At 43.4% G+C, this 23,806-nt stretch overlaps 1 protein-coding gene across 2 annotated transcripts; it reads left to right on the top strand.

The window, feature by feature from the left end:
* The first annotated feature begins 535 nt into the window (after positions 1-535).
* Positions 536-22,668, top strand: LOC119390120 (S-adenosyl-L-methionine-dependent tRNA 4-demethylwyosine synthase TYW1). 2 transcript variants are annotated; one of them, XM_037657673.2, is made up of 14 exons: positions 536-736; positions 1,569-1,692; positions 1,786-1,872; positions 2,588-2,689; positions 6,232-6,426; positions 6,826-6,922; positions 8,278-8,372; positions 10,596-10,694; positions 12,068-12,318; positions 14,348-14,457; positions 14,956-15,269; positions 17,293-17,403; positions 17,923-18,090; positions 19,723-22,668. In XM_037657673.2, the coding sequence occupies exons 1-14, from the start codon at positions 654-656 to the stop codon at positions 19,933-19,935; spliced, it is 2,049 nt and encodes a 682-aa protein (XP_037513601.1). In that variant the 5' UTR covers positions 536-653; the 3' UTR covers positions 19,936-22,668. The 2 variants fall into 2 exon arrangements, with proteins under 2 accessions (XP_037513601.1, XP_037513600.1); XM_037657672.2 differs by having other exon boundaries at positions 542-732; positions 1,565-1,692.
* Positions 22,669-23,806: the final 1,138 nt, after the last annotated feature.

Below are 23,806 nucleotides of genomic sequence, written 5' to 3'. Positions count from 1 at the left end.
AGGCCTCTGTGCATGCGCAGTGCTGTCCTAGAAACGTATCTAGTCTATATCATAGAGGACAGTTAGCAGCTTTTCTTTCTTTTTTTTTTTATTGAACGTGCTTGCGGAGTTTCATTTTTCAACGCAGTAATGTGCGTTATGTATGGCACGACCGCGATTATAGTATCGAAACCGAAAGTATCTTTTGTATGAAAGCAGGCATGTGTGAAGTGAGTGGAAGAGCAAATAAAGGTTGAATGCGTGTAACACGAAGGTACAGTGTAATAAACGGCGCAGGGCAGTACACCCTGCACCGTACTGAGGTTGATAATTGATCGTCTATCTGTGAAGCGTCTCCGAAGGTCGATTGTCCAGTTTCAGAACGAAACCTACGCACGAAACGAACAAAGGCGTCAAACGGAGAGATTCATGACCTAATTTTTTATTGTCCTAACCGTTTGTGTGGCGTCCAGTCTCTTTATGAGACGCTCGCTTTGTGCGGCTCTTTTTGATGAGTCAACTGTTCGCCTCCCGAGCGCGGAGTTTTCGAACCGTCATTGCTATCAGCGATGCGACGTTGCCTTGCGGGCGTGCATGCTGTGGTCTTGAACTGCGGTGAAAGCTGCACGATTCGCAAATAATAAAGTTTCTTCGTTGGACGGCAACTTGCCGTAATGTTCCAAAGCACTGCCCGGCGCTTCGTGACATCTCTCGTATGTGTGCTGCTGATTTTTCACCCGGTGCTCGCGAAAGGCAAGTATAGTACGCATTGCTGCTTTCAGCACAGCGCCTTGCGTGGGATTAAATGCGCGTGGTCGTTTAAAAAACGCGAAACAACATTGCCACTTCTGAAGATCTTTCGAGGAAAGGGTGATAAGTCGCAGTGTGGTCGTCTGAAGCGATCACGCACGCAATTGCATTGTCGAGCGCTCAAATTCATAGCTCTCTTCGACTCGATCGCCCGGCTATCCTCCAAAGAAAAAAAAAAAGTATAGTAAAAATAGACTCATTTGTTTCATGCTACTAGAATATCCGGTTGCTCTATTCCTTACCTGCATTAACACATGCAAATGCGGTCGTAGAGCTAAATCACATATGCGCCGATGATGACACGAAATATACGACCTGAATGCATGCATGCGTTGAACTGTTTATTACGTAAATTTCCATGCTGGACTTGCCGAGCATTCGGGCATGACACGAAATCTTCGTAAATTTATCTGACACGACGGTGTCAAATGAACTCCAGTCCACGTAAGAAGATCTGAAGTCGTACGTGTTGTCTTAACTGAGCGGAGACACGGCAACAAAATGCTCACCTACGAACTACAACTGCGCGTTAATTTTATTATATAAAATGAAATTTAACTGCCTGAGGCATGCAGCTTTCGTCTTCTAACTGCTACTGCAAGCTACATGTAATATTCACGCAAAAGAAAGACAAATAAACGAAGGAAAGTGAAAGGTTTTATTTTTTTGCGTTAGACGAAATTTTGAACATTCTCTCCATTAAAGCACCCAACGAGTAACAGTGCATTTCAATAGAACCCGTCTTGTTATAAACATGGAATCCTTTTCTTTGCAGGAAGTGTCAATGAAAAATCGAAAACTGACTGGTATCCCAGCAGCTACACCACTACGCTATGTGTAGGTGTCTTAGCAGTGCTCTTTTATGTCATTGCTCGAGAAAAGCTCAACCTTTCCAAAATAAAGGTAAGTCTAGCATACCTTTCGTGATAATAATAGGCCTTCCACCTTTTGCAGCTTGCCCGGAAGCATTAATTTTTCACTTCTCGTTTGTTTCAGACACAGGACCCCTTCAAGCAAAGGCAGAGGAAACGTAAGGGCAAGTCGGTAAAAGTCCTGTACGGCACCCAGACTGGAAATGCAAAGGTGTGCCATTAATAGTATCCTACGACAAATTTATTACTGGCTCCATACATTCTAGATGTCAAATGCTTCACGCAAGGACAGAAAAATGGAGAAACTTGCAGCAGAATTCTCAGTTGATCACTTTCAGGAGACACTGGTTAGCTTAGCTAGCACGTAGAACCACGCAATGGAAAACCGAAAGTGCCCAAATGTGATTGACTGAGAATGTATGCGATCACAGATCCTACCTTTTCGGTTCTTATTTTCCTAGATATTTGTGTGCCTTCACTGCCTGTGCAGACCAAAATACTTCAAAGTTTGGCTGAGAGTGAGTCTTTTATGCTCGCTAACATGACAGCTTCACCTGAATGCACCATTTTAGTTTGTACATATCCTTCTACGTCTTTAACGATTTCCTAGTGGTTCTAAGCACTTGACTTTGCAGGTTAGCAGTCATTTGTCGTTATATCACTGTCCATAATATCGGACTAAATTGTTGAGACATTTAATTTGTAGGTGCTGCTTCCCACTAACTGGCAGCCTTCATTGATATGTTTGATGTCAAGATTGACTGGCATATATTTGTATATGTATATGCTGCTGCTGCAAACAATTAAAGCATCAAAATGTTTCTGTGAATAAGAGCCCAGAACCATTCACCTCAAGCTAAACTTAAGCTTCTCTTTAGTTAAGGCAGTGGATTTCAGCAGAAATGTGCTTTCTTTTGTGGGTGCAGATTCTGTCGGAGAAACTCTCAGCCGAGCTGGACGCACTGGACTATGATGTGGAGATGGTCAACTTGAAGCATGTGGAGCCAGAGGAATGCCTGCTTGGTCAGGTACAGGCAACTCACTTTTAACAGACTTTGGGAGTTAGGCCAGCTTTAATTCTGGGGGGGGGGACATGGTTTTCTTTCATATCCATTTGTTAAAACAGACGTGCCATTGATAGTTATAAAAGATGACTTCATTGAAGTAAGCTAACATATTAGCCCTTTAAAGACAGGACACAAATAGTCAAAGAAAGTGCTAAAGGCTGGTTGACACCGGCGACTAGCAACGGTCGCGCGACCGTTTGCGACTGGTGGTCAAAAAGCGACTCAAAGCGACCGATGTTCACACCTGCGTGCGACCTATAAGGGTCGCCACCAGGCACGTAGGCAAGGGGGGGGGCGGGGCCCCCCCCCGCGAAATTTTTCCAGCCCTCTATATTCCCAGGCAACTTTTTTTTGTTTTTGCCATGGAAAGATTGTCTTTCGAACAATTAGGCCTTGGCCCCCCCCCCCCCCCCCCCCTCCCGAAAAAAAATCCTGGCTACGTGCCTGGTCGCCACATAGAATTCACACCTGCTCGTATACAGCTCGCATTGCCATTGCCCCGTAAAATAGGCCGACGTCCTGTTCCTGCGCATCTGATTGGTTCAGAGGTTTGCGACTGCAGTCGCGCGACTGAAAAATCGAGCAGTGAGTGACTGAGCCAAAGCAGTCGCTTTGCGACCAAAACGGCCATTTACGACCGTTTGCGACCAACTTAGTCGCGCGACCGTTGCTAGTCGCCGGTGTGAACGAGCCTTTACTTATTACTTAATTGTCAAAAATACATTGAGAACGAACATATTCAGTGAAAGGAAAAGTTTTATTTTGCAAAACTGTTTCAGAAATTGGAGGAAGGTGGAGTGGGTTTGTGGCAATGCCATGTAGAAAAAAGCGTCACCCCAAGCCACATGTGGCTTTGTTTAAAACTTACAGGCACTTGAAGTAAAGTGTGAAAGAACTAGAATGTAGAGGAACAAAGAAGACAGGATGACGCGCTCATTCTCTTTTTTTCTTTTCGCGCTTAACTTCAATATGCATGTTTACCAACTCGCCCAACTGTCCCTGTTAGTTTTTACAGACACTTCTCATTGGATGTGGAACATAGACGTATGTTGCATTTGTTTTACATTTCTCGTGCGATAGCACTGCAGCCGGGGATCTCACCCCCACCTGTCTCCTGTGATCAGGCTTTAAAGAAAGAGCAAGCTGCGTGCCAACTCATTTTCTTCCTCCTGTCTTCATGCTCTGCTTAATCCACAGACTACACTACACTTGGTGCCTGTCGTTCAATGTTGGCTGAAGACATTTATTCAGAAACTCCCTAGTCAATACTGAAACTCTACGAGACAAAGACGTCACAAAATGGTTTAGCGGGACCAATACGTGTGGTTACCATAATCAACAAAAATGTGGTGTCGCAAACCATGAAGTTTCTTTTCTTAGAAACCATGTCACTCAACTGATCAATTTACTGCAAACTAGTACCATGTGTGACACTATGCTTTGTTTGCTGAAATTTCCATAGCACCGCTTTCACTACAAGTGCCGTATGTTGATTTCACACCTGAGCTGTTATCAGATTAAGTAAAGGTATAGCCAACGCTTTATAAGTTTGCCACCAACCGTGAATGAAAGAAGCAAAGCAGGGCACTTTGACGTGTTAAATCAGAACAGAGCGTGAGAGACTGCTTATAAGTTTCTGGTTTTTTATCACAGTGCCGGATAAATACGTTTGCAGTTGTGTTTGAACCATCTGTTGATGTTGAGCAACTGTCCACATTATGTGTGCACCATTTTTTTCTTTATCAGCAGCAACATGCATCTAGAATGTTTCTTTTTATTTTGTATACCACATTTCTTACTTAGGTGTCAATGTCAGAAATCGGCCATGTGGTTGGATTTCTGCACCTTTCACTGCATCACGCTTGTTTTTCATAGCAGGCTCAGTTTGTGTAAACAGCCATGAATTCACACAAAAAGGAAGATTGCTTAAAGGGGCCCTGCAACACCTTTCTTAGTTATATTGGAATAGTCTCATTATTGACGTATGACTCTTCACGAGTCATATGCCGCAAAAATTTTTCGAATCCGTCAAGTCTGAGTGGTGTTACCAAATTATAGAGATCACGTTCCGCAGCTTTCTTCCTCAACTCAACGGAAAGCTAGGCAGCGAGTCGAGGGAGGCAGCGCAGAGGAGCGAGGCTCCGCCCAAGAGCGCCGGCGGAGTTTTTTTCTTCATTTTTTTCTCTCTGACGTCTGGGCGCAACCACGTGGTCTGTGCCGCCACTTCCGGTCGGCTTGCGTCGTTCTCGTCGAGCGGAGCCGATCGCACTGTGTATCGCGCGTGCTTGAAAACTGCGCGTCGGTTTGGTAATGTTGGGTGTGCACCTCGAACGCCGTAGTGTTTTCATCGCTCTGCCAACCATGGAAGCAAACCTGTGCGCTCTTTTGGAACGAATGACAGCTGAGATCGGTTTCGGCCCATACTCCAATACACCGCCTCGTAAGACGGCACTAGCAGACGACCCCGAAGCGCCGCCATTACCGGACGCCAGCATTGTTATCGGAGACACGCTGCGCCCGTGCCTCGGTCGGTCGTGAGAACGTGCCGACGATGCAGTTCTCAGCTGACGAGGCAACACTCGAACGGCTGCCACTCTCAACGGCAACCGGCGATGGTCAAAAGCACAGAAATATTCACGTTTTCGGCACTGCGCATGGCGAAGAAAACGGAACCACGCAACTACGAGCAGACGAGCTGTCGGTGAGACCGGAAGTGCTAATATTAATGTTTGTTCGGTGTTTTTAACGCGATAACAGAATATAAACATACATATTATCTACTTATTGAACTCAAAATTAACAACGAAAGTAATAATGAGGGTGTTATCGTGATTATAACATCAGCCAGTGATGGAACGGCCGACAATCGCGTCATATTTTGCGGACTAATACATCATTTGTCGAGAGAAGAGGGAGCGATTTTCAGCTGACTTTGAGAATTTATTGTAAATTCCAGGCCGTGCGCATCGCTGTAATATTTGGCTCGCGTGTTCTCGGGAGCCTCGACTACCGATCGGCAGCGCTTTTTGAGCATGCTCGAAAAGTGTTGCAGGGCCCCTTTAAAAAAATTGAGATACTGTGTACAATGAGATATCGGACTAGTATTTGGTTTTCGTTCATCTTGTGCAGCGCTGAGTGAAACTGGGTACCAATGCTCTGAAGTAAGGAGTGTGATCGGGCTAGTTGGTTTTCCATTATTAAACTGTTCAGCGCAAAACGAAGACGCAGCACATGCAGAACAGACGAGGACCAGTGCAGTCTGCGCTGGTCCTCATCAATTCTTTGTGTGCTGTGTCTACTTTTTGCGCTGAACAGTTTGATACCAATGCTCAATACAGAGTTGCACAGCAAACCGTTTTACGCATTGCTGTGCAAGAGGCAAGGCAGTCGACGATTAGAACCCATCCAGTAGAGCTTGCAAGAGTAACGACAACACTTAGTATAGCGTCATTTGTGTTTCTTCACTGACATTTTGCTATTGCCTTTTACGTTGGGAATTGCAGGTGAAAGCAAAGGGTCTTTGTATTTTCATCGTGTCGACATACGTGGACGGCTCGCCACCGGATGAAGCCACGTGGTTCCACGATTGGTTGAAGGATACATACGCAGACTTCCGCGTGCACAAATACTACCTCCAGGGTCTCAACTATGCCATCTATGGCCTGGGTGACTCGGCCTATGGTGACAGTTACAACAAGGTGTGTTTACAATAACTAAACCTCTTTTCGTTTAAAAAATTGTTGTCTTTAAACTGTTGTAGTTTCAGCAGCATTCAAACGAAAGAGCTTCTGATCTTTCTTTATGACTGCAGTTTTTGTTTCTGCCTCTCTAATACGTGTCCTGGTTAGTGTTAAACCAGTATTGTAGAAAACATACAGTTGTCATCAGTCACCAAGTTGATCTATTAGTTTACAATTTCATTTATGAAAAATTATATATTTTTCTTTTATTTCTCAATTATTGCACCAATCAGGCCATGGCAGAATGTTACTGGTTTTAATAGAGATGTCTGACTTGCTTTTAGAATGTTTGCTAAAGCACAGTTCTAGGCAAAACTTTGCTCATGAATATTTGCTTGTGCCATGCTGTTCCTCCAGGTTGCCAAAGATATGGATTTCTGGCTGTCCAAGCTGCACGCAACGCCAGTGGTTCCCCTTTGTCTCAATGATGAAAGCCATGACGAAGGAAAATACGGTAAGGAAGCTCCTAAGCTCAGGTGGCATGTATTATAAGTAAACTTGAGATATTTATTATCAGAGTTCCATAGAGACGTAGTGGTAGAGATATTTTTCAAAGTACTAACTGCTTGAGCTAGTAATCCTTATCCAATGATTTGGCATAACGGCTCAAAAGTTGATGGGACACAAACAAGGGCTAATGCTGACTCTCGACTAAGTGCTTTTACCATGCCTCATCCACCTAGTTTTGCTCTGTTGCATAAATTAAACCAATGGGCAATTTTTTCATGTGCACTAGAATTTAATCCTTACAGTATATAAATTGTAAGCTCTGGGAAGTCAAAAGTAGGCTTAATTTCAGCAGTTGGTGCTTTAGTAAGCTGACCGCAGCCTCTTGCCTAGTACTATAAGCATGAATTCTTAGCTGTGCAACCGTGGCACAAGTCTTCTTCTACAGTCTTGTTATTCATAGCGATGATATTGAAAGCAACCGTTTTATTGCTGAAAAGGGTGGAAACGACAAACATTAAATCAAGCTTTGGTGACAGTCTTATCATTATTATTAGTCTATATTTGGATCCAAGCAATTTTCACTTATCACTATCATGCATCAATGACTTCCGACCCGAAGGTCGCGGGATCAAATCCCGGCCACGGCAACTGCATTTTCGATGGAGGCGAAAATGTTTGAGGCTCGTGTACTTATATTTAGGTGCACGTTAAAGAACCCCAGGTGGTCAAAACTTCCGGAGCCCTCCACTGCGGCATCCCTCATAATCATATCGTGGTTTTGGGACGTTAAACCCCAGATAAAAAAAAAAAGAAATATCATGCATCAGCAGACCAAATTTTATGCTTGCAAATTTTCTAACTTCATGGCATCACCTAATCATGTGCACTGATAAATTGGCATTCCTTAGTAGCCGTGGGGCCACCGTCAACCCGCTCAACACAGTATACATTGTCTGTTGAAGCCGACTTGTAGTGGCTAATGTTGGCTGGAAATATCAACCATTTGCATGTTTTTTTCTTACCTTCTCCACCGCAGAGAAAGTCACGACTGAAGAACGCACCGCGCATGCCTTCCTCGGTTTAATTCACCCATAGATGGTAGTGTACTCACATTGGTTGTGTCACACTCCACAAGCCCTGCTGTGGCAGAAGTCTCATACCTTATGTTTTGAGTATTTTCATTGTGTGAGGGGGTAGCACGTAGGTTGTCTTGCCTTTCTGATTCTTACAAATAGTGGGAACTATTTCCAAGAATGCGTAAGCTTCTCTAATGAAAAGCTCTAGAATACTGCTGCAGCCTCACCTTTTCTCTCTCTCTCTCTCTCCCCACCCCCCCACCCATTTTCTTTTAAATCTCAGGGACAGGCAAGTTTCCAGGTTGGAAAGATGACATTATGGCATATCTGGAAGGAAGGCCATCGATCACCACCAAACCCCGTGAAGCTCAAACTGCAGTTAGTTACGTTCAGCATCATTTGAAATTGCTGGAATGCTCCGAGTACTGTTACACTCAGTTGTGAATGCCATCTTGGGAATTGATGAGAAAAGTAAAGGGAACTTGAGTGACTTGGTTTTTGAAAGTAACAATCATGCACTCATTGTACAATTTTTCGTTGTTTGTCATTTAGTGTGTTTGTTTCTTCACAATGTGACAGTTGCAGATAGCCAGACAGAGGGCGTACAGCTTGGCAGAAACATTCTCCTTCATTGGATAAGTTTATACCTGCGAAAAGAAAACTGCAGATAGGTATAGACAGCGGCAAAGCCTAGAGCACAGTTATGTAGGTCATCAGCTAAGATGGCACTGTTTGCACTAAGCCCCATATGAAGTGGTTTCCTGAAACTATGAAAGAGATCTTGGTGTAGTAATGTTTTAATATCAGTGCCGTGGACCCCTCCCTCGCTTTGAAGTTTTTGTGTGCAGTGCTATGCATTGTATGGCACATAAACAAAGTTGCGAAGTTCTATGTTACCGTGTCATCAGAACGCTCACAAGGACGCGAACATATCTATTATTATTTACGGCAAGTGTCCATCCGATTATCATCATCCTCAATTTCTATCTCATTATGCGATTCCCCTCCCCCCTCCACAAAAAAAAGAAACAAAAAGCTTGATTTGCACCAGATCGCAATAAAGCAGAGCAACTGCATGTTCATTTTATATGTGATGAAGGAGCTCGAGAGAGGAAAATGTTAGGAGCTGGCTCGCCAGGTTCTTAAGCTGGGGCATTGTCGCGCGCCGTAAGCGTAACCTTAGTTCCAGAGGTGACCGCTACAGGCGCAGCTCACGCGAAAGAGAAGTCTTCTTCCTCTTGTTCTTCGAGCGCCTTGATGATGATATTAACGCAGGCAAAAGCGCATATAGCGTAGCCAACTGTACCATGCGCACACTCGCACGAAAGAGAAGTCTTCTTCCTCTTGTTCTTTGAGTGCCTTGATGATGATATTTACGCAGGCAAAAGCGCATATAGCATAGCCAACTGTACCATGCGCACACTCGCACGAAAGAGAAGTCTTCTTCCTCTTGTTCTTTGAGTGCCTTGATCATGATATTTACGCAGGCAAAAGCGCATATAGCATAGCCAACTGTACCATGCGCACACTCGCACGAAAGAGAAGTCTTCTTCCTCTTGTTCTTCGAGCGCCTTGATGATGATATTAAGGCAGGCAAAACCACATATAGCATAGCCAACTGTAGCATGCGCACGCTCACGCGAAAGAGAAGTCTTCTTCCTCTTGTTCTTTGAGTGCCTTGATGATGATATTTACGCAGGCAAAAGCGCATATAGCATAGCCAACTGTACCATGCGCACACTCGCACGAAAGAGAAGTCTTCTTCCTCTTGTTCTTCGAGCGCCTTGATGTTGATATTTACGCAGGCAAAACCACATATAGCATAGCCAACTGTAGCATGCGCACGCTCACGCGAAAGAGAAGTCTTCTTCCTTTTGTTCTTTGAGTGCCTTGATGATGATATTTACGCAGGCAAAAGCGCATATAGCATAGCCAACTGTACCATGCGCACGCTCACGCGAAAGAGAAGTCTTCTTCCTCTTGTTCTTTGAGCGCCTTGATGATGATATTTACGCAGGCAAAACCACATATAGCATAGCCAACTGTAGCATGCGCACGCTCACGCGAAAGAGAAGTCTTCTTCCTCTTGTTCTTTGAGTGCCTTGATGATGATATTTACGCAGGCAAAAGCGCATATAGCATAGCCAACTGTACCATGCGCACGCTCACGCGAAAGAGAAGTCTTCTTCCTCTTGTTCTTTGAGTGCCTTGATGATGATATTAACGCAGGCAAAACCACATTTCCTCGATTTCCTCGACCACATGTTAGGCCACAGCTGCAATGTCTGCGACCGCTTGTGGTTTGACAACAACCTGACCACAATCGCTACTATAACAAGGTGTGGCGTCTTTATATGACAGTAAAGGGATTGTACAGGGCATTTACGGTTTACCCAATTATCTCTCAGCCAGCTTCTCAATCATAATTCACTTCGTGGATATGGCGTGATTTTTCATTGATATTAAGTGTTTGACACTTAATGTTTTTAGGCTTTCCATCATATAGTACGAGACTTTGGGATTAACGTTAGCCTTTTATTGTTTATTTGTTACTATGTGAAGTTGTGATCGATTCATCAATTGGTTGCTGGACTATTTCAGCCAGAAAGCGTTGCTTACGAAAGCTCCAGTGATGAAGGTGAGCCTGAACTGATTGACCTGGAAGACCTCGGCAATATCCGGAGTACTGCCAAATCAAAAGTGAGTGCAGCTTGTTGCACATTGGATTATCACGTGCCATTTGTCACGGTGTGTGTTGCAGCAATGCCGTTAATGTCACGGAGTTGTGCAAAACACCTCAGTGCTTTCTCTTTATTTATGTCTGTTACATTGGTCTTCGACTGTACTCGCTCCCAGTTCAAGCTTGTTCAGTGTGCATAGTGCATACATTTATGTCTACACATGTGCTTTTGCTCCTGTTTTTCGTTATATTGACAGTGTAGGTGATAAAAGCATGTGATTTTGTGCATGACCCATTATGTTCTGCGTAACACTGCAAAAGCCAAAGTCTCTGCGTGCTCTGCTTGAATAGGAAAAGACATTCCGATGACGACTCTACATGATGTATCAGTGAGAGCACCAATATGACATGTTTCAGCCAAAGGCCTTGTTGAAACTTATTTAGAGTGCACTTCTCTGCTTTAGTGTGTAAACAATTTGCTCAGCCGACAGAGGCTGTCATATTAACACTAACGGAATGACGTTGTTGTGTTCTTTTTTCTTTTCTTTTTTTTTTTCCGCTCCACCCGTGGGTTTTCCCACCTTTCTTGAAAATGACAGTATTCTTACCGGTTTGGCTGCTTCATTTTTCACCATCACAACTGCGTGACATATGATGGAGGTGCTGCCTTATTCATGCACCAGACACCCCTGAAAAGCCACGGTCCAAGCCCGATCCATAAAAAAAACACGAACGCCGAACCGATCCTTTGAGCTAGCTGCAGGTTACAAGGACTGACGCCGGAACACAGACTCCTACCCGAGAAGACAACCATCACCACAAAGAATATGTTAGCCTCAGCAGCTACGATGACAACCACGGTGCAGCTGTCCACGATTGCGCAGCACAAACCCAGAGAGCTAGCGAACACCTCCACCATATTTCATGTAGTTGTGAAGGTGAAGAATATAGCGGGCAAACTGCTTAAGATTGATGTCTTTTTGGTGACATTGTGCCTAGCTAAACAAAACACTTGCAGTATAAAGATAGAGGTGAGCAATGAGCATGATTGGTGGCCGTCATAAAACTGCTACTTTGGTGAAACACGTCAGCTTTTATACGTGTCATCGTGAAATCCAGCATTACATATTCTTGGGGCTTGCGTAAGTTCTATAATGTACTGAGCTATTGGTCATGACATGCAGTCTCATTTCAACAGTTAAAAACACTCAATAAGGTTTCAATACATTCAGGCACAGCTTGTGCCGTGTGTAGCAAGCTGCGCAGTAGCACGTGTTACAATTTTGGCCTAGTGATACTTATTCAAAATGGAAAAGAATAACAATTACGTGCGTAGATATAGTTCAGCTTTGATGAAGGCGCACAGGACCACCAAGGCCTCTATGAATTGCAGGAATCCAAGACTCTGAAGAACGGAGAGGCCCGATCAGACATGCTGACCCCGCTGCTGCGTCAGTCACTGGGAAAGCAGGGCTACCGCCTGATTGGCTCCCACTCGGGGGTTAAGCTGTGCCGCTGGACCAAGGCCATGCTGCGCGGCAGGGGCGGCTGCTACAAGCACACCTTCTACGGCATCGAGTCGCACCGTTGCATGGAGGCCACCCCGAGCCTTGCCTGTGCCAACAAGTGTGTCTTCTGCTGGAGGTGAGGTATCCACTGCCAGTGCTTGGCTTCTCACATTCTCATATTCGTGCACTCAAGTCCTGATAAAACTTATCATAATTTGTGGTAGTACATCATTGCTTTTTTTTTTGCCTCTCCTTTTAGTGAAAACAGTGTTTTCCTAGGCATCATCAACAGGATATGATGGCACTATTTTCTGATGGAATTCAGTGTGAATTAAGTGAAGGCCTTTCTTAGCAAGGCACTTACAGCCCAGTTGCATAGGCAGGGTAACGCAGGTACATTGTGTGTGAATGAACATGAGTATTGCGGGACCTTATTCTGATCTTTTAGTATGCTTACATTAATTCTGTAGGAACATTGACCCTCTAGTTGAAGTTCCATAAGGTAGAAGCTAAAGCTGTGCGAATAGCAAAATTTTGGGTGCGAAGCGAATTCGAATATTTAAGTGTAAGTGCGAATCGAATCGAATATTTTTCGAATATTTCTCGAATATTTCTAGAATATTTTTCGAATAGTTCGAAGCGAAATTGCAGTTAGAGACGATTCCTAAGCATATTCTTATGAGATAGCAACATGAAAGTGTTTCTTTTCGTTAGGTTGATGAAGCACTGGTGGGGTGGCGTTTCATAGTTTTCTTATCAAGAATGAGGCAATGTAGAGGCTGAATTGTATTTATGTACATGATTTCGTGCAACGAAAGTGTTGCCGACAACACTTTACACGTGATAGGCAAAGATGCCATTTCCTCAGCCTCTCCTCCTCTTTCAACATCTGTGGAAGCCCAACTGATGTGGCGGACAAGGGTGTGCTCCCTTCAACTCCGGAGTTCTAAATCTGCCTCGAGGAGGTTGATATATAAGAACATCTGAAATTTTGGATGCTAAAAAGCTTCGGCTTCCGATTTTTCGGACTTCCTGCCCAAATTCGAGGTCCAAAACAGCATTAATTGAGCCCCACCTCTGCCACATCTTTCATCTCCATGTTGGAACCAGCGTTTTCTTGAGTTAATACGTTTGCGACCGTAGCATAGCTTGAAAGGCAGCTTTGCCGCAATGCCGGGGTGTGGTGAGGTGAAGCATATTGAAAATCTAGGGACCACTTCCAATCGGACGTTGACTGTCTCTTGGCAAAGTTCGACCGTAGTGGAGCTTGAGAGGCAGCTTTGCCGCAATACGGGAGTGTGATGAGGTGAAGCATGCTGAATCTCTAGGGACTACTTTCAATCGGACGTTGACTGTGTCTTGGCAAAGTTCGACCGTAACGGAGCTTGAAAGACAGCTTTGCCGCAATACCGGGGTGTGATGAGGTGAAGCATATTAAAAATCTAAGGACCACTTCTAATCGGACGTTGACTGTCTCTTGGCAAAGTTCGACCGTAACGGAGCTTGAAAGACAGCTCTGCCGCAGTGCAAGAGTGTAATGAGGTGAAGCATACTGAAAATCTGAAAGGGTCACTTTCAATCGGACGTTGACTGTATTTGTTTTTGGAAAGTTCGAATAGTAAAATTCCAGTGCGAATTGAAACGAATAGCAAATCTTATTCGAAAAATATTCGAAATTTCGAATATTCGCACACCCCTAGTAAAAGCCAATAGTTCAGTGTTGCTAAAAATGCATCCATTCAGTCTTCATTCAGTCTTTTTGCAGCGGCGGGAGTTTTCCAGCAATATCTTTTTTTTTTATGTTAGCTTTGTTTGAGGTCATGTGTTTTTCATTTTTTTATGTGGCATCCTTTGCAGCCACTCAGTTTTAATGGTGTTGTGTTGTTGAGTACAAGGTTGTGAGTTCGATTCCAAGCTGTGGAGGTGGCATTTTGATGGAGGCGAAGTGCGCACCAAATACTTGTGTGCTTGGATTTACATGCATAGCCCAATAACCACAGGTAGTTCAACAACAAACCTGCAGTGTTGTGCTTAGCGATGATTTACCATAACCGCTGAGCCTTTACAGTGAGTAACACGTAAAAGATTGCTCAAGGCGATTGGGCAGTTAGTCTCAGTGTGTGTGTTTTGCAGACCTATCAGTCGTGCCTTGTGATCCATCCCAGGCACCACACAAACCCCGTAGGGACCGAATGGAAGTGGAACATTGACTCGCACGAGATGATTGTGGAGAATGCGCTGAAGAACCACTACAAGATGATAAATGAGTTCAAAGGTAACGAGCACTTCTTGTGTGACCATTTCATTGTAAAGCGAATCGGTGGATAGTAGAGGATTACAGAATGCTGCTTCAGAAGCAGCTATTCGAACTGTGTAGCTTTGTATGGTTCGCAGCTTTGTATGGTTCTTGAACGCCAACTGCATGAAACTTTCGACCATATAATAAAGGCTGATTTCAGGTAGTGTAAATAGGAAGGAGGGCCCGTGCAAAATTTTGTCTTTGAAACACAATCGGAAGCACCATGAAAATTTTGCAAGAACAGACGTCTTTAACACCGAAACAGGAAGAAAGAAGCGCCGTTACTGCTCGTAGGAAGTGACGCATGACAAGGGCGTGACCTGGAACCTGCGGGTTCTCATATAAGGGGCCATTAGCTTTGAGATAATATTGTTACTAGCCCTATTGCCTTGCAGAGGTATCTTCATTAGTATATATACTACTCACTTATAACAAATTTGGCCCAAGCGAGATTTCGTTGGCATTCAATTTCAGGCGTTCCCGGTGTGCTGCGTGAACGTCTGGAAGAGGGCCTGCGGGCACGCCACTGTGCCCTCTCCCTGGTGGGGGAGCCCATCATGTATCCAGAGATCGGCCAATTGGTGCGCCTTCTGCACGACCAGGGCATCTCCACGTTTCTGGTGACCAACGCCCAGTTCCCCGACGCCCTGCGGGAACTTGGGCCTGTCACGCAGCTCTACGTGTCGGTGGACGCCAGCAGTCGCGAGGCACTCAAACGCATAGACCGTCCCCTCTTTCCAGACTTCTGGCAACGGTTCCAGGACAGTCTCTCTACCCTTGCGGACAAGGTCAGACAACTGGCGTTTTACTCGTTCTAATATTCAAGTGGCAGGAACGCTGTCGAAGGTGACAACTTGTGAATGTGATGACAGTACACTTCTGTCCAAGTTAAAGGCAATTTGTGTGGATATGCCAGCCAATTACGTTTGCTCATTCCCAAAATGCCACAACCGAGGCAAACTCCTGCGAATTCAGTCAAACTCAAGTGTAACTCCTGTTAAGGTGTTTATTTGATGGCACTGAGCGACAATATGCAATGGCAACAGTCAGGTCAAAGCACGGACTCTCAGCGCGAGCGGTGTTCTTTCAGGAGGAGTCGAAGAGGACGACCCACTGGAAGGCGCTGGAGAGCGCAACCCATTACTCAATTCCATGGCTTCGCTACACCCCGATAGCGTGAATTATTCTCATTATGAAACATGCAATACTGACCAGAGCCCATCTGCAGTAATTCCCTCATAAGTTCTAAAAGATTGGCTGTGCCAAACTTTAGGCATCCACTGCCAGCACAATAAAGCTGTAAAGGTAAATCGACTGGAGCAGGCCTACACGATCTCATACATTAACGTTGCGATTATTACACCATATTTAGGCACGCTGAGTAACGGTTCAAGACATAGGTGAGAATGAATGCCCATCAAAGACAGTTTTTTTTTTTTTTTTTTTCAAGAAATGTATTCCGATCTTGCACCTTTCCTCCACTGGAGGTAGTGAAGACATCAGAAGAGTTTGTTTTAAGCACTTTATAGGCAAGGTTTGGAGTATCAGATTACCAGTTGATATGGGAAAATATCTTTTTGTGCATAAGGCCATTGTTCAATGTAGCCGTTTTCAGCAGTGTTGGCATTTCCCGAACAACATCTTGGAGTGCGGATGCATGGTGGGTGGGTGCAGTGTCATTTTTCAGGCAGAGCTTGAACTGAATTTTTAAGTTGTCACCAAATGTAATAGTGAAACGAGTGAATACTGAAATTTTATGAGATCAGTAGCTTGCTTTTTTTTTAATCCAACATTTGTTCCTTTAAAAGAAAGAATGGTGCTTGCTTTTGTTCCAAGTTTTATGAGATCATAATTTTTAGTCTGCATTCTCTAGTGAAACATTTTACATACCTTTTTTTACTTGGAAGGGTAGCGCTAGTAGACACGGACTAGAGGAAGACACACGGACACACAGACTCTGAATACATGTTGTCCGTGTCTACTAGTCCGTGTCTACTAGCACTACCCTTCCAAGTATGAATTTCCAACTCGCCCAAGAAACAGCACTCCTAAATTACATACCTTGTTTGACTATTTGAAAGTATATTACTAAAAGCCACCATTTTATGTTCACCTGCCTATGATTAAAGTGAACTGAAGAGTTTAAGAGCAATGGAATGAATCTGCTGCCTGTTGACTTGGTAGTTCCTCTAAGCAGTAAATACTGTATAAAAGCTATCAGTACCTGTAAGTAGTTCCGTGTAGATTACTAGCTTGGCATTTTATTATTTTTTTATGTAACTCTTTTTTTAAGTCTAATTACAAAGTAGGACAAAAGTTCTCCAATGCAGCATGTGTCGTCAGGGGAAGCCAGATTACAGGAAGCATTAGGAGTCGTGCCGAGTAGAAAATGGCAGCAAATTCCGTTCCAAAACGAGAGAAACAGCTCAGTGGCCATTGTACAACCACACAAAGTATAATTACACACAAATAAATTCACTCTCGCTGCCAGCAACATGTATTCAGCACCAGAGCAATCGATGAGCAGCCATTGTCTATTCCATTCGGGATGTGACACTGTCTAACTATTCCAGGTAAGTTTTTGTTTGGCATATTAATGCAATGGGGCATTATCATGGCTTTTGTGGCATCCCACGATCCAAAAGTTCCGTGGGCGTGGCCCAGAATGTTGCAACCAATCACGAAGTGCTGTTGGCAGGTATACAAAATAAAAACTGAATGGAACAGGTTTATGTGATCGTGCCACTTCAATAGGTAATCTGCTGATTACTTTTTAAAATGTGACAACGTTTTTTCATCTCTTCCTCTTAGGGTCAGAGGACAGTTTATAGGCTGACCTTGGTCAAAGAGTGGAACATGGATGAAATGCAAGGCTATGCCAACCTTGTGGCACTCGGCAAGCCGGATTTCATTGAAGTCAAGGTATTGTGGCCTCACTCCCTGTTGCTTTATTAGTTTAACATTTTTGTCCCTCCTCATCTACGTGTTAGTTGTTATCTTTCGGTGGTTATAAAGGGAGCATTCACAGCAGTCGCTCAGAAACACGGTCTAAACCCTCCCTTCCGTATAAACAGCAGCAAAAAGTAAACTATAGGGGCTGTATTTTGCATCATTTCTTATCCTCCCATGACCCTATCGTTTTCATGTTTATCACTAATTGCATTAAAGGCCACAGCGTCATCTGTGGCAAGGATATAGATTTGTGATGGTATGTGGGACCTGGTTATATTAACAATGTACTAGTCTTTAGTCGTGCGGTCACCATCACTGCTGCTGAGCTATCTCTTGTTTAGTGATCACAAGTCTGGTTTGGTGAATAGCTGGCTTACATCTTTTGGGTGTGTAAACCATGGCCAGAATGCCATCAATGCATGGCTTGAGGTTACCACCTGCTGTTACACCTTACTTATGCTTATAAGAATACGGTGCTGATATGCGCAGGGTGTTACGTACTGTGGCGATTCCAAAGGTGCCCGCCTGACCATGAGCAATGTGCCGTGGCACGAGGAGGTGCTGTCCTTTGTGAAGCAGTTGGTGGCCTTACTTCCCGACTACAGCATTGCCTCCGAGCACGAGCACTCCAACTGCGCGCTCATTGCACACAATAAGGTGAGTGGGCACATGTGTGTTGCTCTGAGAATGAAGATGTCACGTTTTCTTTGCACTCATATCTGCCTTAGCCTGCAGATTCGCCTCGCATTGTGTTATTAAAAGTTGACAGGACAGTGCAACCAGCTAAGCCGAGTAGCAAAGTTTAATAGTCATTATTATTGTTAACATGCAAAGTGTGACATGTTAGTAGTAACACCATTGAAACTGGACTAGCAAAGTTTAATAGTCATTATTATTGTTAACATGCAAAGTGTGACATGTTAGTAGTAACACCATTGAAACTGGACTAGCAAAGTTTAATAGTCATTATTATTGTTAACATGCAAAGTGTGACTTGTTAGCAGTAACACCATTGAAACTGGACATGTTACTGAAATTTATTGTCTGGCTATAGGAATTTTTCAAGAACCTGTGTAGTGATGCTTGAGGTGATACAGTGCCCCACATGTGGAATACTGCGGATTAACTTTGTAACATCTGATGAAGCATCAGATTGTGAAGCGCAGTCCTGGACAACATTTTCTTTTATAAAATGTGGTATGTTCTGTGCGACAGAAGCGATACATTTGTTTGGCTTCTTGTTGCCTGCTTTTTCCTTAATTTGCGAACTGCAGTTCTAAGACATTAGCTTCTGGCACATGGAAGTGACTTGCCTAGAACTTATGAACAGGGGCCAGAGATCAAACCAATAAAGCAGTAGTTTTGATTGATGATTATTAGAAGCTTTTGTATGGTAAAGCAAAATGTTCTTACTTAATTTCATATGTACAAATATTCTAAGCTTACTAACTTTAAATATCATTTTGAAATGAAAGAAATCTTGGCCCTCCAATCGTGTGAAATAAAAATGCAGAAAGACATCTGGCAGACAATTTCTATCTACTCCTTTATCGCACTTTGAAAACTGTTCTACTGGTCTCCTTGAAAACGGGCGGCAGTCAAAATGCCACCAAGGTTGGTTCACAGCAGCAACTAAAAAGGTGCATGAAAGCAGTTTACAGACGGGTGATATGTTATCTAAAACCTTTATTTTTAATCATTTGTTGGGAAAATTTTAATTGCTAGTGTGATAATGAGGGCCTGACTTCCCTCTCTTGAATTTTGCACTGGAACTTCTGCTCCGGCGTGTCAGTACCCCTTTATTTTCTGGTTCCTTTTTTTTTTTTTTTTTTTCACAGCAGGCAGGCTTTCCTAACTCCCAAGTGCACTTGTTTGCATTGCATATTTGCCAAAATGTTGCTGGAACCAACTGTCAAAATGAAGACACAGTGAAAAATGAGCTTGACAGGTCCCTCCGAGCGCACGGTTTCATTGCGAGAGCCCAGTCTGCATTATTCATCCAAGGCACGAAGTGTGTACAAGACGCACCTGATTGCAATACAGACCAGACCACCATTAGCTTGGCAAATTTTCTTGTAAGAAAGCTAGCTTGATAATGAGGTTAAAAAGTCTAATTAATTATCAAATGGTTAAATTGAAGTATTCTAGTACTCACACATCCAGTAATTAGGTAATCAAAAGTGACAGCAGAACAATATCTTTAGCAGGGCCAAAAATACTAGTAGTACTACCTTTTTAATAATTTCCTTATCTCTTCAAATTTCGTTTGTTGCTTTTACCCCATTCCAGTTCCGTGTCAATGGGCAGTGGAACACGTGGATTGACTATGAGCGCTTCCACGAGCTGGTGCAAAGGTTCTACCAGACAGGCGAGTCATTCACCTCCCTGGATTATGCGGCACCTCTCCCGCATTGGGCAGTGTTTGGGGCCAAGGAGCGTGGCTTTGACCCCAGCGACACAAGGATGCTCAGGAGATCCAAGAAGGATATCAGCGGATGCTAGGCTTAAACTATTGGAGCGCTAAGCCTAAGCCAATTAATGCTAGACCTAAGCAAAGTGTGGCGGATGCCAGGCCCTACAAATCCTGCAAGGTCGCAGTGAAGCGTGCTACTGAGCACGGTGGTGTGTACAGCACATTTTGAAATCAAAAGGATTATGTGGGCATCACCACTGGAAAGGCGCCGAGGAAGGACATCTCGAGCTTGAAAACACCTTTTGTACAGTATCTAAGCAAAGTGCCTAAACAAGCCAGGACAAGCTTGTGATAAGAGTCAATTGCTCTGCACATTGTATCACATACATGTCGTTACGATATGGCTGATGAAAACGGCTGTCGTGAGGTGCAGCATATGTGATAAGGCGACTTTGTAGAGCTCTTTTCAGAATGATTTTGACTTCATTTTTATGCCATTTAATTTTTCTTTTGTGTGGTTTGGGCAGCTTCAGTGAGTTTCTTTTAGAAAGGTCCATGTTTGTTGCAATGAACTGGACAAAAGTCCATGGTATTGTAGCTCACCATGTCCTTAGTGCCATTGTCATGAGTGAGATAGCAGAAGCTTTTATCTGCAGTTTCCATTTTTGGGTCCTGCTTCTGAAAGGCTGTTGCATGTATTAAATACATATGTATGTAGTTTTTTTTCACCACTTGCTACAAGTAGGTTTTTGTGTATGTGTGTGACTTGTGTGTGAAGATTCGCATGCTTGGTGTGTAGCACTAATGCAGGCCATGATGAAGATTGTAGCGTTCATATAATGTAGCAATTCCTTCTGCCAAATTCTCTTCCTTTCCTGTCATACACCATTGGTAACCAGATAATCATGGTGATAACAGTTTCATTGAATTCACCTGCATCACTGTGATGCAGGCAAATTTCTTTCATTCACTGGCGGGGAGGCATGAGACATTGAGAATTTGCACAGCTCACTCCAGCAGTGCGAGCATAACACAACTCTCGAACGAAATGCCTAGGTGCAAATACGGTGTATATGCGGTGCAAGCTTTCTATTTGTCCACCTAGTGTCTGCCGTCCGCATAAGTTTGGGAGGCCTGGAGTTGCAGCCATATGGTGAGGCTTCTGGGGTGACTTGCAGAACACCAGAAAGTACTAAACGCGTATACATGCTATGTGTTACCGAGTGGATAAGTGCTTGTTGACAGCCAGACAATGTGTGCCGTATATAGAACACATCTAAAGATGCCACACAAAAACCACCCGCGCTGTCAATTGACAGGCATAACCGCTTAATCCAGGATAGCATTGCTCCAATCAATGTGAACACTGAATAGTTGAATTGAGGGCTGTAGCAAAAGTGCAACACATCAGCCTACACATGCTCTGTAAACAATGCATTAATGCATCCTCATGAACTTCCTCAATTGATTCACTTAGTGCAGATGAATCGAAAAGACCTATCATAAGGAGGGCATCATTTGGACATTCAATGAAGTATGCAAAGAAAAAAATTGCAAGAGAATTAATATATACATTATCCCAGCCTGACCCTTGCGGTTCCTTGCCAAGTACAGTGGCTTGCATTGTGTTTTTTCCTCAACCATTCTGTCTGTTGAAACTATTTACAGGTCTTTCACTGTACATTCTGTCACTTTGCTTGTGTTGGCAACTGTTGTATCAACACACGTTTATGATTTATAGAGCCACATTGGTACAACTGCTGTGCTGTATTGAGCAAAATGTTGTAGAGCTCTAAGCGCAAGCGAAAAAAAAGAAAAAAATGTGTTCAAAATGAGGCAATCTACTGAGAGTTTTCAAAGTGTTAAGCCTGAACCTATTAAATGCTAGGCCTAATCAATAGAGATTCCTAATATATGAGAACCATGGTTCTTAGAAATCATTTTTGGGAGGGGGGCTTGTGCTACACACGTGGCCTGTAAACTTCTGCCCGGAATGTTTGTTGCTTTAGGGCATTTCACATGTATCAAACATTGTTAAGGCAACAAATTTTCCTTCGTAGGTCTTGATCGAGAGCGTACATAGTCTGGAAAGATTGAATGGAAGTGCAGAATGATGATTTTGTGGGCATTTTTTTTTACTGTTCTCCAGTTATGACAAGGTAATAGAAATGAACTGTGTGATTTGAATAGTATGTATAGAATGAATTTGTATATTTTATTAGCTGACGTTTCGGTGGTATTTCCAACCTTCAGCAGCTGTTTTGACAACACTGTTTAAGTGTGACACGTCACTCTGCACAATGCATTATCTTTTATAAGTGTTCTCACAGACACAACAAATCACCTTTTGCTTGTTATCTTTGTACATGTCCATGTCGTTTCTCTTTCTTTTGTTTTGACATGCTGTCCCTGTTAATCGAAGCATTATTTTGCTGCTTGCCAAAGAAGCTTGATCTGTTATTAACCATGGCCAATCATTTCTTTGAGAATTGCAAGTCATGTTCACATGCTTGTAATTGAAGTCATATAAGGCAAATTGCATGGCATTATTTAAGTGCAGTATTTTTTACATGCACCTTCAGAGTTTTTTCACTATACAGCTAGCACTTCAATCAAATGTTCAACGGCTAGATCTCAGAGATGTAGAAAAGGAAAATTTCCATTGGTCACCAGAGATGTAGACTTTGCTTTTTCTTTTTCCTTTTTTCTCTCTCTTTCTAGTGGAAGAACTTGTACAGTGATTTCATTTGCCTGCGTTACATAACTTCGACAAGGGCACCATTCTTTGTGGACTGAACTGAGTGGCAAAATGCATTGTTTATTGCAATTTGTCTTCAACTGTTGCTAGATACAAGCGTGTTCTGAAGTATTGTATAAACTATTTCTTTCACAAGAATGCAACTCTTCACTGTGTTAATGTGTTATGTGATTAATTGCATGTTACTCATATCTAAGTGTATTTTGAGAAGTATGAAAAAATATTTGAATTCATCGTCATTGTCTGCTCATTTTACGTTCACAGCAGGATGGACTTCACCAATGATCTACAATTTACCCTATACAGTGCGAGCTGATTTGAAGTTTATTTTAACTTTGGTCATATTTTATTTATTTCAACTAATCAAACACTACCTTAAGATGACACTAGGTGGCCGAAATTTCCCGAGTCCTCCACTATGACATGCCTAATAATCATATAGTGGTTTTGGCTCATAAAACCCTAGATATTGTTGTTATTGCTACCTTCAAATGCCTTAAAAGGGCGAGTAAACAGGCTCCGACTTTTTTTTTACATCTCAGCGACCACATTTTATGAATATCACAGCGCTGCACAGACACTCCATTTCAAAAAACTATTCCCATGCCCCTCTCCAGCACCTGTCCAATCCTCCTCGTATGCGAAGTGACGTAATCTTGCCCATGGGAAACATTACACTGCACCACCTTCGTCGATTGGTCCTCTAGACTACGAAATGGTGTCTTCGCCCTGTGGTGATGAGGTTTTGGCCACGCATGTACCGCGCTTCTTCACCGTGCCACTTGGGGGACCCTGGTGCCGCTCTGACACGAGCGACACGTGGAAGAAGCCTTGCTCAGTTGTTGGCTGCGTGCCGATGACGTATTCGCTGACGTCACGTTACGTCGCCGAAGTGGGCGTAGTCACAACAGCGGGCTACGCCTACCCCTCTTGGCTGCCAAGAAGGTTAGGAAGGCCGAGCGAGAAACCGAAACCAGCCGAAGCGGGTTATTCGATACCCTGTAATTTCCTTAATCAAAACAGTACCTTTAAAAACTGCCTTTTGGAGTGCTGTATGTTTTGCATAGCTCCAAAACACAGCTGAGCCTAGATTTGTGAAACTGCTGCTTTGTGTAAATCGTTTTGCTTCTTTGAAGTGGTCCTGCTCTAGGCCTTGCTTTTTTTTTTCTGAATTTCACAAAGTAATCTCGTCTGTTGCCGTC

The sequence above is a fragment of the Rhipicephalus sanguineus genome, chromosome 4 (genome assembly GCF_013339695.2).
Source record: "Rhipicephalus sanguineus isolate Rsan-2018 chromosome 4, BIME_Rsan_1.4, whole genome shotgun sequence".
NCBI classification, from domain to species: Eukaryota; Metazoa; Arthropoda; class Arachnida; order Ixodida; family Ixodidae; genus Rhipicephalus; species Rhipicephalus sanguineus.
Note: the sequence above shows the minus strand (reverse complement) of the source record. Positions and strands in the feature narration are given on the sequence as shown.

Bases quoted from the DNA above. Each gene is read 5' to 3' on its own strand.
- LOC119390120 (XM_037657673.2), top strand. From the start codon at position 654: ATGTTCCAAAGCACTGCCCGGCGCTTCGTGACATCTCTCGTATGTGTG. The intron at 12,319-14,347 runs GTGAGGTATCCA...GATCCATCCCAG, and splicing joins AAGTGTGTCTTCTGCTGGAG to GCACCACACAAACCCCGTAG. The intron at 18,091-19,722 runs GTGAGTGGGCAC...ACCCCATTCCAG, and splicing joins CGCTCATTGCACACAATAAG to TTCCGTGTCAATGGGCAGTG.